This window comes from Gobius niger (assembly GCF_951799975.1).
Source record: "Gobius niger genome assembly, chromosome: 17".
Lineage (NCBI taxonomy): Eukaryota > Metazoa > Chordata > Actinopteri > Gobiiformes > Gobiidae > Gobius > Gobius niger.
Genome location: NC_136868.1, coordinates 11,957,243 through 11,969,684, shown reverse-complemented (window position 1 = coordinate 11,969,684; position 12,442 = coordinate 11,957,243). Strand labels below are relative to the sequence as shown.

Here is a 12,442-nt window from a genome sequence, read left to right as displayed (position 1 = left end):
CAGGGGCGAGAGGAAACCAAAGATCGATCTGTTCCGCACGTGTGTGGCTGCCATCCCCAGACTGATACCAGACGGCATGAGCAGACAAGACCTGATCGAGCTCCTCGCCAAGTAATGCCCCCTTTAACTTCAAATGTATATGTTTTTATGTTCATTGCTTTGTTTGATGAATCAACATCTCGTGACATTGTGACGATATGTTGAATACCAGTGTTTAAAACCGTGTGTAAAATGTAATTTAAGTGAGAGTTCATAGTTCAGTATTATGCACCTTTAGCACTATCGTCTCAGCTCTTGCCTTTTGATACATTGAATAATATTGCTCTTTGTCCATCTCCAGGCTGACTATTCACATGGATGAGGAGCTGCGGGGCCTGGCCTTCACCACGCTGCAGGCGCTCATGGTGGACTTTCCGGAGTGGCGCGAGGACGTGCTCTCAGGGTTCGCGTACTTCATCGTCCGGGAGGTGACAGACGTCCACCCCTCGCTGCTGGACAACGCTGTGAAGATGCTCCTGCAGCTCATCAGCCAGTGGAAGCAAGCAGTGCAGAGCGGCAACAAGGGCCACGACACTCAGGTCAAAGTGAGTGCGACGCAGCAGAAAGATTTCACAAATAGAGACTATCTCGATATAATATTTAGATTTTGTTTGGTTCCATAACGTTTTGTGTATTGTCTTACAAAATAAATACCAACTGCCAACGAATGTTTTTAAATGTCTTGAACAGAGCTCAGGCAACAGACACTCTCTCTCCCTGGACCGGAGTAACCCCCTTGGCGTGCTGCATGTGGTGGAGGGACTGGCACTGGTGGTTCTCTGTAGCTGTCGTCCCGCCACACGACGACTGGCCGTTAATGTCCTCCGAGAGGTCAGAGCGCTGCACACGGCTCTGGGCCTCGGAAAGGTACTGCTCCAGTAAAACTAATACTGTACATCACTCAAGTGTAATATTGTAATAATTGTAATAATGGTCATATTCAGGGAGACGAGGAGCTGACCATTGATGTAATGGACAGACTGAGCGCCCCAGTGTTGGAGAGCTTCATTCACCTCACAGGAGCTGATCAGGTACATTTCTTTTGATTGTTTCAAAGCAGATACAAATATTCTGCTCACTATAACTTCTCAACTTGTGTCTCCTTAGACCAACCTCCTGTATTGTCCCAGTGGCATTGATCTACTGACTCTAGCAGAGTGGACTTCATCTCCCATCAGCCACCAGTTTGACGTCATCAGCCCCTCACACATTTGGGTGTTTGCTCATGTCACTCAGGGACAGGACCCTTGGGTCATCAGCTTCTCCAGCTACCTGCGCCAAGAGCACCTGCCCAAACACTGTCCCACCGCCCTTAACTACGCCTGGATGTTTGCATACACCCGTCTGCAGCTGCTGTCTCCACAAATTGACATAAAGTATGTTATTTTCTAGTATTTAAGTGCATTGTGAAAAAATACATTTGTACTTTCCTAAGCTCTGCTCTCCTCGTGTCCTGCAGTAGCCCCATCAATGCCAAGAAGGTGAACACTCTGAACACCACAGACTCGTTCATGGGTCTGTGGAGGAACTACCTGATCCTCTGCTGTAGCTCCGCCTCCTCTTGCTCCATCAGCTCCTCCGCCTCCAGCTCCGGCTCCGTCCGCTGCTCCCCGCCTGAGACGCTGGCGTCCACGCCGGACAGCGGCTTCAGCTACGATTCGAAGGTCCTAACTCCTGGACAGTGTGTCTCTATAAGATCATGTTTCCACAGCTTTGTTCTTACTTGTCCCTTTGTTCAAACCACAGATTGTTGGCACTCCGTCCCCTTCCTCCCTATTTAAGCACATTGTTCCCATGATGCGCTCTGAGAGCATGGAAATCACAGAGTCTCTGGTGTTGGGGCTTGGCAGGACCAACCCCATGGTCTTCAGGTAAGAAATGGACATCGAACAGTTTTAATATTTTAGTCCTTTTGTTCTGGAACATTCTTTTCTTCACAGAGATTTAATGGAGGAGCTGAATCCCATCATAAAAGAGGCGTTGGAGAGAAGGCCTGAAGTGAGTGAGGTTTATATGTGATCAGCTGTTTCACAGGAGCTGAATGTTAAAGATTTGTGTGTATTTCAGAACATGAAGCGGCGCAGGCGTCGTGACATCCTCAGGGTCCAGCTGGTCCGGATATTCGAGCTTCTGGCTGATGCTGGTGTCATCAGTCAGATGTATGTCAGCAGCAACACATTTAGCCAAAGTGGCACAATTAATTAGTCTCAAAGTGATTATTGTACTAAATATAGTAACGTTTGTGTTACTTTTTGCAGAGCCAGTGGAGGGTTAGATGGAGAGAGCCACTCTCTAAACAGCACGCTGCTTGAGTATGTTGATCTGACACGGCAGCTGCTCGAGGCAGAAAACGACAAGGACTCAGACACACTGAAGGACATCCGCTGTCACTTCAGCGCCCTCGTGGCAAACATCATTCAGAATGTTCCAGGTATCACTCAAGTGCAATCAATAAAAACTTCTCTGAAAGTTTAAAAAGTGCTACGTTTTGATTTTGATTTGTTTTGTTCAGTTCATCAAAGGAGAACCATCTTCCCCCAGCAGTCGCTCAGACACAGTCTCTTCATGTTGTTCAGTCATTGGGCCGGTCCCTTCAGCATCATGTTTACTCCTCTGGACCGCTACAGTGACCGGAATATGCGGATCAACCGCCATCAGTACTGTGCACTTAAGGTATGCGTGTTATTGTTTGTATGCAGGTGTTGCAGATTATGCAGGTACTAAATGCTTGATGTCTTTTAGGCCATGTCTGCAGTTTTGTGCTGTGGGCCTGTAGCGGACAATGTGGGTCTCTCGTCTGATGGCTACCTCTACAAATGGCTCGACAACATCCTGGATTCTCAGGACAAAAAGGTAAGACATGAGAGATTTACATTCATACTTACTGCTCTCTGCAGGTGTTGAAACGTCCCTGTGCTCCCTCAGGTTCACCTATTGGGATGTGAGGCCGTCATGCTGCTGCTGGAGCTGAACCCCGACCAGAGTAACCTGATGTTCTGGGCCGTGGATCGCTGTTACACCGGATCACGGCGAGTGGCTGCCGGCTGCTTCAAGGCCATCGCAAACGTCTTTCACAACAGGTACTTCTCTTTTACAACTAACATTCATCATGTGATATTATTTTACTTTATAATTGATGATTTGTCATCCTGCAGGGATTACCAGTTTGATACTGTGGTGCTGCTCAACCTAATTCTCTTCAAATCAGCCGATTCTTCCAGGGACATCTATGAGGTGGCAATGCAGCTGTTACAGGTGTGGCTCTTAGATTTTCATTGTCTGCATCCATCCAACATCAACTTTGTCTTCATCGTTGACAATCTTTGACAGATCCTGGAGCCTAAGCTCTTCCGTTATGCTCACAAGCTGGAGATCCAGCGCACAGATGGCATCCTGACACATCCGTCTGCGCTGCCACACCTTTACTCTGTGTCTTATTACCAACTGTCAGAGGAGCTAGCAAGGACGTACCCAGAGCTCACACTACCCATCTTCTCAGGTCGGGTTTACTGTCACTTTACTGAGTAGTGTCTTTTAATTGTTTCGAGAAGCCTCAAGCCTCATCTTATTTGGGCTGCACTTACTTTGTAACACTGTAATAACATGTTACTAGGATATAAAAGTTAACTAGGAATAACAAGTACAATGTCACCATTATGTGTATGTTTCTGTGACCTCTGACCTGCTCTTTTCACTGCAGAGGTGAGCCAGCGCATCCAGACAGCGCACCCTGGTGGTCGCCAGGTCATGTTGCACTACCTCCTGCCCTGGATGAACAACGTGGAGCTGGTGGATTTCAAGCCCACGTCGCGGCGCTCCGAGGACTGCGGGAGCGGAGAGGAGGACGAGGAGCCGGACAGAGAGGTCATGATGGTGAACAGTCGGCGCTGGCTCCACGGAGAGGGCTGGGGCTCTCCGCGCGCTACAGCCATGGTGCTCAACAACCTCATGTTCATGACCGCGAAGGTAGGGGACACTGCTCTGCTGTATGCTATACCAAATGCAAATTACTGCCATCATTTAAGGTCTACTTTTGAACGAACTAACTATTAACAATGTCATTTTTGTGTTTTACAGTATGGAGACGAGTTTGCCTGGTCGGAGATTGAGAATGTATGGACCACATTAGCGGACAGTTGGCCAAAGAACCTCAAAATCATTCTGCACTTCCTCATCAGTATGTCAGGAGTCAGCAGTGACCCCAGCCTCCTGCCTTATGTAAGTCCATACGTATTGACACAAAAACACATGTCTCTATATTATCTTTGTATATCTTAATATTTCAATCGTTTTGTTGGACTTGCTATTTTAATAGCACTTTTTTTATATATGTATACATTTTGTCTGTATGAACATTTTATTTTATTGTTACTCTTGAGAAAATAGTTGGGTGAATATACTTGATATAACACTTTTAAAACATTATAGCTATTTTACACACTCATTACACCCTTCCATTCCTATGTTTTTTTAATACTAATACTGATCATGTTCAAATTATTAACCCCAAATGCTACTGGCTGTTTTTTTTAATTATTATTATTTAAAAAATCATCACTCAGGCTTATGTAGAAGCAGCACCTTTACTGTATCGGGGCTTTACCAATTACCAATTACTTTAGACACTCTGGTTACTTTGGAAAATAATGTACTTCATCCTTAACTTTTTACTGTTTAATGTGCTATTTTAGGGTAAACTGTGTAGTGTTTTTCCAGATAGTGAAGACATAATTTCAGAGTCAGTCCTGTGTAATAGAATAGAAAGCCACCCACTGTTTGCACTTGTCACTGATCCCTCCTGCCCTGTGCTCGCCCGCAGGTGAAACGAGTGGTGGTTTACTTGGGCAGGGACAAGACTATGCAGTTGCTGGAGGAGCTGATGAGTGAGCTGGAGCTGATGGAGCCGGTGAGCTCCGCTGTCACTCACATGGACAACCCTCCGTATTACCGCATCACCTCGAGCTACAAGATCCCCTCAGTCACTTCAGGTTAGACAGCGCCGGACACATCAGTGAAAAACATCACCACGGACGCTCTGTTATTGCCCTCTGATGCTGATGTTTGTTTGTTTGACGGGTGTGGTTTCAGGAACAACATCCAGCAGCAATACAATGGTGCCAGGAAACGACGGGCATCACGACAGCAAGATAAAGGACCCCAACATGGAGGACAGGTGCGTTTAATAACCAGTGAAACGACATAAAGCAGTGTCTACAGTGTCTACTTTATGACCAAATCTTAACTTATGTGTTTGCAAAAAAATATGTAAATCCTAGTTGGATCATGTGACGAGTGTTATTAAAATGTGCTGCCCTACTTCAGAATGTAAGCAGCAAGACCATGTTCTTAATTCAGTAATTTCTCACAAAGTTTTGTCAATTCATGTATTGATCTTAACCTCTAAAAAACCCATCTTAACCAAGCACATTTTCTCCAGTTCAGCTTTACCCAAATCTAAAAGCTTCTAGAAAAAAGAGTAAAAATACCGACAAAACCAGACGTAAATCAGGATGGAAACGCACAAAAAAGCATCAAAAGAGTGACAAAAACGCAATAAAATAGCTATGAAAAAGCAACAAAACTTGACCAAAAAACACCAAAAATACAACGGAAAAGTGACGACAACGCAAGGAAACATCTTAGATCTGTTTTGTAGGCCTTAGCTTTCAAATGAGGCGACCTATAGGCTGTACAGGTGCTCGTCATGTATATTATATTATTCATGAAAAAGTGCATTCACTTCTGTTATTCAACTTAAACTGTGAAAGTAATATATGATAGATTCATTACATGCAAAGTGAGATATGTATAGCCTTTATTGGTTATCATTTTGATTATTATGGCTCAGCTTGTAAAAACTCCAAATTAAAAATCTCAGAAAATTAGAATATTTTAAAAATGGACTGTAAGCCATTATGCCATAATAATCAAACTTATAGCAAACAAAGGCTTTACATATGTCGCTTTGCAGGTAGTGAGTCTCTATCATATATTAGTTTCATATTTTAAGTTGAATTACAGAAGTTATGCACTTTTCATGATATTCAAATTATATGACGAGCACCTGTGATTGTAAACTCCTGTCAAGAATTAGATTTAGGTAAAGCGGAGATAATGTGCTCGGTTAAAGTGGGGGTTAAGAGATTGAGGCTATCGATACAGCTTGGTCATATTTGATAGCTACAGTTGTTACTTTGTCATTTTTATTTGTACTTTCTCCGCACTTTTTAATATTTTCTGTTTATCTCGATGACCTACTTTTATGAATGACTTCGTTTTGTCCACCAGTTACGCCCACCTGGAGATCTATGGAGGCCTGAACAACAATCTGACTCGACAGCACCACCGCCTGGAATCTCGATACAGCAGCAGCTCCGGGGGCTCCTACGATGAGGAGAAGAGTAAGACTTGTTTAGAACGCTTTGAGTGTTTCACCTTGGTAGAAATGTTTAGAAATTGAGTGCGTTTACAAGGGCTCAAAATTCCCGGTTATTAGCAATATTCCGGTTATGGCAGTTTTCGGGATCTGGTGTTTATCTGTCTCTGAGAAATCGGGAAACTCAAATCCCTTGTTTACATGATCAAATAAAGAAACACGGCTTTTCGCATTTAAGCTCAGGCGGACAGAGCATAGACAAAGCATAGATTTGTGGCTTATTGTTCTTTAAATGCCCACTTTGGGCTAAATGTTTTGCTCATTCTCTACATCCTGAGCTACGGCAAACGACGGCAGATTGTGGAAGAGTCGTTACCTTTACCGTGCCTGGGTCTGTCTGAGCCACCGACGTGGACCAGGCAGCACTGGGTGAAGGTCTGAAGCCGGGGAGAGTGTAGCCAATGGAGTTCACTGATAGTGGAGGAAAAACTTTATGCGTCTCTGTGTTGTGGTCGACTCCTCTGCGTCCGAAAACCAGCCGCCTTGATACTTGATACGACAGTTTTCTTCATATCTTAAATATTCAGTTATTTTAGTTCTTTCATGGTTAAAATAAAAAAATACAGTCTTCTCCAGAAACGGAAGCTCTTCAGACAGGCCGCCGCCATGTTTGTTTACTATGAACGGCGCATGCGCAAGAAATGGGAGGATTCTTAAAACCGGAAAATAGCGTATATGCTGTTATATCCCGGTTCCTGAAGGAAAATCCCAGCCAGAAAATCTGGGTTTCTCAAAACCGGGAACCTGCTATTTCCGGGTTTTTCCATCCATTCATTTTCTTCCACTTGTCTGTTGCCGGGTCGTGGGGGCAGCTGTTGGAGCTGCCCAGATCAAATTGCACCACCTCCTATGCTCCTCCTGCAGGTGGTGGGTCCACAGAAGGACGGCCTCACGATTAAACAGTTCTGTTGGTCTCTCATAAGGGGCTTCTGAACCGCTCTTTGTCTGACCCGTCACCTAGGACCTGTTTGCCATGGGAGACCCTACCAGGGGAATGAAGCGTCCGAAGCATTTTCAGGTTTTTATGATCGGGAAACTGCGTTTATATGATCAAAGACAAAACCGGAATATAAAAAACTCCCGATAATAACCAGGAAACTCGAGCCCTTGTAAACACACTCACAGAGACCATTTAACATCCCCAAACCAGTCACAAGTGTCACAGCCTTACTTATACGTGAATGTTCTCTCTGATCAGGCGACTCGATGCCGCTTTATGCAAACTGGCGTCTGAAAGTGATGGAGCACAACAAGCCGGAGCCTCTGCCCTTCCCTCCCACCGGGGGCTGCTGGTCTCCTTTAGTCGACTATCTCCCAGAGACCAACTCCCCTGCTGTAACGCTGCACAGGCAAGATCCCACTAAATGAAACCCCTTGATTCAGTTTCAGCCCAAAATACCAAGTTAAATGTCCTTTTGTGTGTTTTTCTAGGTGTAACATTGCCATCATCTTACTGACAGACCTCATTGTGGACCACGGTGTCAAAGTGGAATGGAGCGCCTACCTGCACCTCCTGCTCCATGCCATTTTCATTGGTAAATTTATCAGTTTGGGACATCGTAACAGTTTTTCGTCAACATATATTTTTTTTGTCATGGGTTTTGGTCAAAATTCTATTTAAACTGAAGGGAAAATGTGAGGAAATTAAAACTAAGCTTAAATTTACCTTGTGTATCCTTCCTTAGGCTTTGATCATCAGCACCCGGAGGTCTATGAGCACTGTAAGCGTCTGCTTCTCCATCTGCTGGTGGTGCAGGGGGCCAACAGCAGCGTCCAGTCCCTCGCCATGGTGCTTTTACGAAACAGGGAGTACAACGACCCCCGAGTCCTGACCGTGAAACCAGCAGCACCAGAGTACAACCTCACAGGTCTGTAATAAGGTCTTTGACACATTCACATTGCTTTACAGTATGCACTCAATTTAAATTATACGGTGTGAAATTCTTTCTTTTTCCGTCTTAATTATCTACTTAAGTATTTTCTATTTTGTTCTCTTCACGGTCTGACTATATATTGATTACTCCTATAACAAACAAGACTTGATGCTTTGTCTTCTCAGCTTAATTTAATTGCTGTAATTGTATTTCGTATTCTTGTCCATTGAATCAATGTCAGCCAAATTCCCTGTAAGGCTTTTTGATGACAAGGAAAACATTGGTGTTTTTTTCCAAGAATGAAAAAATTGCACTACCTTTGTTGGGCAAATGGTGGCAGTAGATACACAGCATAGAACTGACTTTCTTACCTCTGGTTTGTGTAAAACCTCCACCATGAATAAGCACATTTCAGTCTTCAAACACTGGTGTATTTCCATGGTTTCCCTTTTCTTCTATACCAGGATTACTACTACTACTACTACTGCTGCGACTACTACCATTACCACACCGCTTTTTAAAGGATCCTGTCCCAGAGTATCCCAATCATTTTTGTCAAGTTTGTCCAATACATGAACTACAATGTCCAAAACACATTGAACTGCAGTTTTGGCTGAAACTATTTTGCTTCTTCTTTGTGTCTAATTTGCTTTTCAATATCAGAATTTCCTCTGATTCCTCAGTTTGTTGTAACTTTTGCAAATCCTAAGAATTAAAAGAGGCGCACACAGGGGTGGGTGATATTGGCACAAATGTGTATCTCAATATTTTTGCGGAATTTCATAAAAAAATAAAATAAAAGATCAAGCGATATTTTTGCAAACCATCAGAAATATAAACAAAATTATCTGTAAAACGCCTTCATTTAGATTGCTGCGTCACACAAAAAGATACTTGAATAAATTACAAAAGTGTGCACAGTTTTTTTTTGCAGCTTTTTGTTTCTTTTTTTGCATTGGAGATATAGGGAGGATCGCTGTTATTGTTTCCGTTATTTTCACCGGATCTTCGGTGACTGGTGGGCACAGTAAACAGCTGTTTTTTCCATGCTTCTGAGCTGTTTATTTAAATCACAGATCTTTTATTGTGCCGATCTTTTCACAGATGCAATTCTCTGTTTGTGAACGATATTTTGACCCACCATAGAACTATTATTATCTATTTAATAATTTGCGTTTCCCACCAGTGCCTCGGGTGTGACGACACAGCGATCCCCCGAAAACCTAACCCAATATTGTAAATTTACATATTTTCCAAACGATAATAGCGATATTAGCTTGTCCACGATACCACCTCACAGCACAGATTGTTTTGCCCTGTGTGGTGTTAGAATTGCACTGTAAGGCATTAAATGTGACTTCCTACTACCAGTTCTCCAACGCCTGTCGTGGTTGTGTCCCGCAGGAGTGCATGACGTGTTGCCAGGCGACTGTCACCCCTCTCCGATGACGGACTCGGGCCTGAGCTGCAGCTCCACTTCCTCCAGTATCAGCCTGGGGACCGGCTCCAGCGCCCTGTCCCAGCTGTCCCCTTCGCTGCTCAGTGAGGTGAACGCCAGCGCCGAGCAGGACGAGAAAGTCAAAGCTCTCATCGAATTCATTACAACAAGGTCAGAATCGTATTTTTGATGAACGAACGCCGCACAAATCAAGTTTTATTTCACTTAACATCTCCACAATGTGATTCCACGCCTTCAGCCATGTCTGAGCCCAGCGGGTATTTTAACATTGCATGTGTTTGAGAGTGAGTTTGGTGTTTCACGCCATATTTAAGTCAGGTGTGCAGAGTATTTTGAAGTGTGCATGATTAGAGGTGAGTAAAGAATTAGAGAACAATGTATTCAAGACGATTTTGTTGCAATAAAGTAAGATGAGATTCTGTGTGTGGGAGTTTTTTTTGTCTCTCAAGACAAAGCCGGAATAGCTCAATATTATACAGTGTTCCCTCGTTTATCGCGCGAGATACGTTATAAAAATAACCCGCAATAAACGAAATCCCCGATAGACCGCTTTATTTTTTACAACTATTATATATGTTTTAAGGCTGTAAAACCCCTCACCACACAATTAATACACTTTTCTCACCAGTTCACACGGGTTCTCCCTTATGCCTGGTGTCACTGTATCATTTTTTTTGTCTAATAAGACTTTTAGACGTCACATTACAGGCAAGGGATTAACACCGCGTGAGCTGGTTGTTCAAACTAAGAGACAATAGTAGCTACGAGTGACCAATGTTTTAAGGCAGCCGTTTCAGGCTTCAGAAGGCGAGTGTTTAGCTGAGGCGAGTGCCACATGTTAGCGGTGTTTATTTTTGCGAAAAGTGCAGGGAAAGTAAACGCATAGTCGGACCCACTCATGCCCGGCCTGTGACTGCGGTGAACCGCGTTATAGCGAGGGACCACTGTATACAGTTTACATCCAAATCATTTCACTCAAGTTTGAAACTACTCTTTTCTGTGCAATTTGAAATGTATCACATAAAGGTAGGTTTGTAACACTTTTAATTAAGCTCGAACATTGGCTGATTCATGTTTTCTTCTTGTAGGAAACGTGGTCCGCTGTGGAACCACGAGGACGTCTCTCCAAAGAACCCCAACATCAAAAGCGCCGATCAACTCAGTGTCTTTGTCAGACATGTCGCGACCGTCTTCAAGCATTCCCCGTCAGGTCAGTGGAGCATGAATTATCTCAAATGACCTGCTTTACTTTTATAGAGTCTTGTTCTAGGCACTATATTTTGCTTGTTGCTGTTCTAACCTTCCCTGTTTTGCACATTCTGTATCTGTGCTCCAGGTTTCCAGCTGGAGTCCCTGCTGAGCGAAGTAGCTTTACAAACCGCTCTGTCTTGCACATCTCGTCACTACGCCGGGCGCTCGTTCCAGATTTTCAGGGCCCTCAAACAACCTTTGACCCCCGCGACCCTCTCCGATATCCTGTCCCGACTTGTCGAGACCGTGGGAGACCCCGGAGAGGAGGCTCAGGTGAGGACCACACGCGGCACATTGTGATAAGCAGTTATTTTGTTCTGGAGTATCGCCAAGATGAATGTCAAGCTTGCAGTAAATCATGTTAAGACGACGGGATCTTTGCTACTTGTCCTTATAATGGGACAGTAACATCAAAGAATATTAGTCTGTAGAAAAGGCCGTGACGTCATGGTAGTGCTGTTCAGTTTCTCATGTGGAAGTTTGTGGTTCCAAGTCGGTGCAGTGGACATTGGCTCTTAACCTCTTACTCCCCGCCTTAACTGAGCGCATTTTCTACAGTTCAGCTTTGCCTAAATGTAAAAGCTTCTCAACTGGAGCCTATAGGCCAGTGTAACACCTCATTTGAAAGCTAAGACTTACAAAACTGATCTAAACTGATCTTTTTCCTTGCCTTGTTGTCGTCACTTTTTTTTTTAACTTGTTTTTGTTGCTTTTTTGTCACTTTTTCATCAAATTTTTCATCACATTTTTTATAATTTTTCCTCACATTTTTGTCACTTTTTCATTACATTTTTTATGATTTTCCATAACATTTTGGTTGCTTTTTCATCAAATTTGTGTCACTTTTTCATCACATTTTTCATCATATTTTTCATCACATTTTTGTTGCTTTTTCATCACATTTTTGTTGCATTTTTTGTGGTGTTTTGATCCTCATTTATGTCTCTTTTTTATCGCTATTTGGATGCCTTTTTTTTCAGAAGCTTTAAGATTTGGGTAAAGCCAAACTGGAGAAATGCAGTTCAGGGTGGGGGGTTAAGTGGTTAAATGTCCAGACAAGGAAACTGCAGGCTTTTTTTCTTTGTTTTGCATAGTTTAGGCCTTAATTAATCGCAAATTATTATTAGTATGATGCTGGTAATGACTTTTTCCGGTGGTCTTGGTAACTACAGTATAACAAGAAGACATACTTCATCATTTTTGCCTTTTTTTTTGGTCCCCAGGGCTTTGTCATTGAACTGCTGCTCACACTGGAGGCTGGCATCGACACTCTCGCGGACACGCTCAAGAATTACGACCTCCTCACAGCTTTAGCGCAGTAAGTCCTCACTCCGTCTCGTCCACACTCCGCTTGCCTCATCTTTAATTAAAGTCGCTTGTAGA

General features: G+C 43.5%; 1 protein-coding gene across 7 annotated transcripts in view; it reads left to right on the top strand.

The window, feature by feature from the left end:
• The window catches only part of fryl (furry homolog, like), a 67,483-nt gene that overhangs the window by 27,392 nt on the left and 27,649 nt on the right, over positions 1-12,442 (top strand). For all 7 annotated transcript variants that reach the window (XM_079574835.1, XM_079574841.1, XM_079574837.1 and 4 more), the window contains 27 exons: positions 4-111; positions 341-584; positions 730-906; positions 984-1,070; positions 1,147-1,415; positions 1,499-1,703; positions 1,786-1,910; positions 1,980-2,037; positions 2,107-2,198; positions 2,298-2,470; positions 2,552-2,712; positions 2,782-2,892; positions 2,965-3,119; positions 3,195-3,294; positions 3,370-3,538; positions 3,740-4,005; positions 4,117-4,257; positions 4,859-5,027; positions 5,128-5,212; positions 6,328-6,440; positions 7,674-7,824; positions 7,907-8,010; positions 8,161-8,343; positions 9,754-9,958; positions 10,897-11,018; positions 11,145-11,332; positions 12,283-12,377. In XM_079574835.1, the coding sequence (XP_079430961.1) occupies positions 4-111; positions 341-584; positions 730-906; positions 984-1,070; positions 1,147-1,415; positions 1,499-1,703; positions 1,786-1,910; positions 1,980-2,037; positions 2,107-2,198; positions 2,298-2,470; positions 2,552-2,712; positions 2,782-2,892; positions 2,965-3,119; positions 3,195-3,294; positions 3,370-3,538; positions 3,740-4,005; positions 4,117-4,257; positions 4,859-5,027; positions 5,128-5,212; positions 6,328-6,440; positions 7,674-7,824; positions 7,907-8,010; positions 8,161-8,343; positions 9,754-9,958; positions 10,897-11,018; positions 11,145-11,332; positions 12,283-12,377 (4,056 nt within the window). The remainder of the gene's footprint in view (positions 1-3; positions 112-340; positions 585-729; positions 907-983; positions 1,071-1,146; positions 1,416-1,498; positions 1,704-1,785; positions 1,911-1,979; positions 2,038-2,106; positions 2,199-2,297; positions 2,471-2,551; positions 2,713-2,781; positions 2,893-2,964; positions 3,120-3,194; positions 3,295-3,369; positions 3,539-3,739; positions 4,006-4,116; positions 4,258-4,858; positions 5,028-5,127; positions 5,213-6,327; positions 6,441-7,673; positions 7,825-7,906; positions 8,011-8,160; positions 8,344-9,753; positions 9,959-10,896; positions 11,019-11,144; positions 11,333-12,282; positions 12,378-12,442) is intronic.